Below are 1,205 nucleotides of genomic sequence, written 5' to 3'. Positions count from 1 at the left end.
TATATATATATATATATATATATGATGTATGATAAAATAAGGACTTTTATTTAACATCAATTAGACTAAATTGAACAATTTTCCTATAAGATACATAAAGGATGTAAAGATGTGTAAAGCATTATACATTCTACTACTTTAAAAATTTTACTAAAAATAATCTTTTAGCAGAGTAGCGGATCGAGTGATTAAAATTGTAAATATTTTGTCTCATTTTAAATTAATGTCGATTAATATGAATCTTTAGAACATTTCCAAATTCTACGTGTCATGTTTTTAACAGATGTATTGAATCATATATAGCACAAGAATAATCTCGAATCAATGGGATGTTCATGCTATGAAATCAAAGTGTGATATTCCACATATATGTATTATGTTTGATATTAAGAGCTTATTATCGCAAACGTTTGGTCCTTGTATTGACTTGAATTTTTAATCATTGCAATGAGACAATTCAATCGAAACATGATGACATACCTTTTCGTATATGGCTACTGAGGCTGCATGAAACCTGGCTAGTCCGCGAAGCGCCAATATGGAATGAACTAAGTCGAGACCAGACAGATCGACCATGCGAAAACCGAGAGGCACGAGATCCTCGATCGCCAGAAGCGTTGGGTTTTCATTTTGCACGTATAAACATTTTCCACTTAAACGATATTTTGACGCTAATAACTTATTCATTTTATCCAAGGTATCTAACATCATCGATACCTCGGTATAAAAAAAACCTGTTTGTGTTACCTGTAAAAAGTTTATTTAATTATGATATAAAGATTTATAGAACAAAAAGAAAGTTTGTATGATAGCAAGTTTTGGCTTACTGGATGATAAATAAATAATTTTATCCACAATTAAAATTTGTTTTGAAATGACTGATGAATTTTTTCTCGAAATATATTTGCTTCTTTAAACTTAGGTTATAAAAATAATTTTATCTTTAATTCCTGATTACTTATGTATACTTATACTAATTTTTTTGTTAAGTCAAAAATTATATCAAAATAATAAAACTTGCTGCATTCTTAGCACTTGCATTTTTCTTTTTTTCCCCTTTTTTCTTTTTCTTTTCTTTTTAGTAACATTGTATAAGTTAAATCAACTTACAATATTATATCGAATACTTTCGGATGTTGGCGAAACTTTAACGATTATTGATTTCTTTTCCACAGTCTTATGACCGCTTTGTTCACGCGAAAATT

At 28.5% G+C, this 1,205-nt stretch overlaps 1 protein-coding gene across 1 annotated transcript; it reads right to left on the bottom strand.

The window, feature by feature from the left end:
- Positions 1-480: 480 nt before the first annotated feature.
- On the bottom strand, positions 481-1,197 carry LOC105460701 (the record flags this gene model as incomplete). The annotated part of the gene is made up of 2 exons (XM_011707200.1): positions 1,111-1,197; positions 481-747 (listed from the first exon to the last, which is right to left on the bottom strand). A coding segment is annotated over exon 2 (231 nt), but the record flags the coding sequence as incomplete, so codon positions are not given.
- Between the last annotated feature and the right edge of the window lie 8 nt (positions 1,198-1,205).

The sequence above is a fragment of the Wasmannia auropunctata genome, unplaced genomic scaffold (genome assembly GCF_000956235.1).
Source record: "Wasmannia auropunctata unplaced genomic scaffold, wasmannia.A_1.0 LD317406.1, whole genome shotgun sequence".
In the NCBI taxonomy this organism is placed as follows: Eukaryota; Metazoa; Arthropoda; class Insecta; order Hymenoptera; family Formicidae; genus Wasmannia; species Wasmannia auropunctata.
Note: the sequence above shows the minus strand (reverse complement) of the source record. Positions and strands in the feature narration are given on the sequence as shown.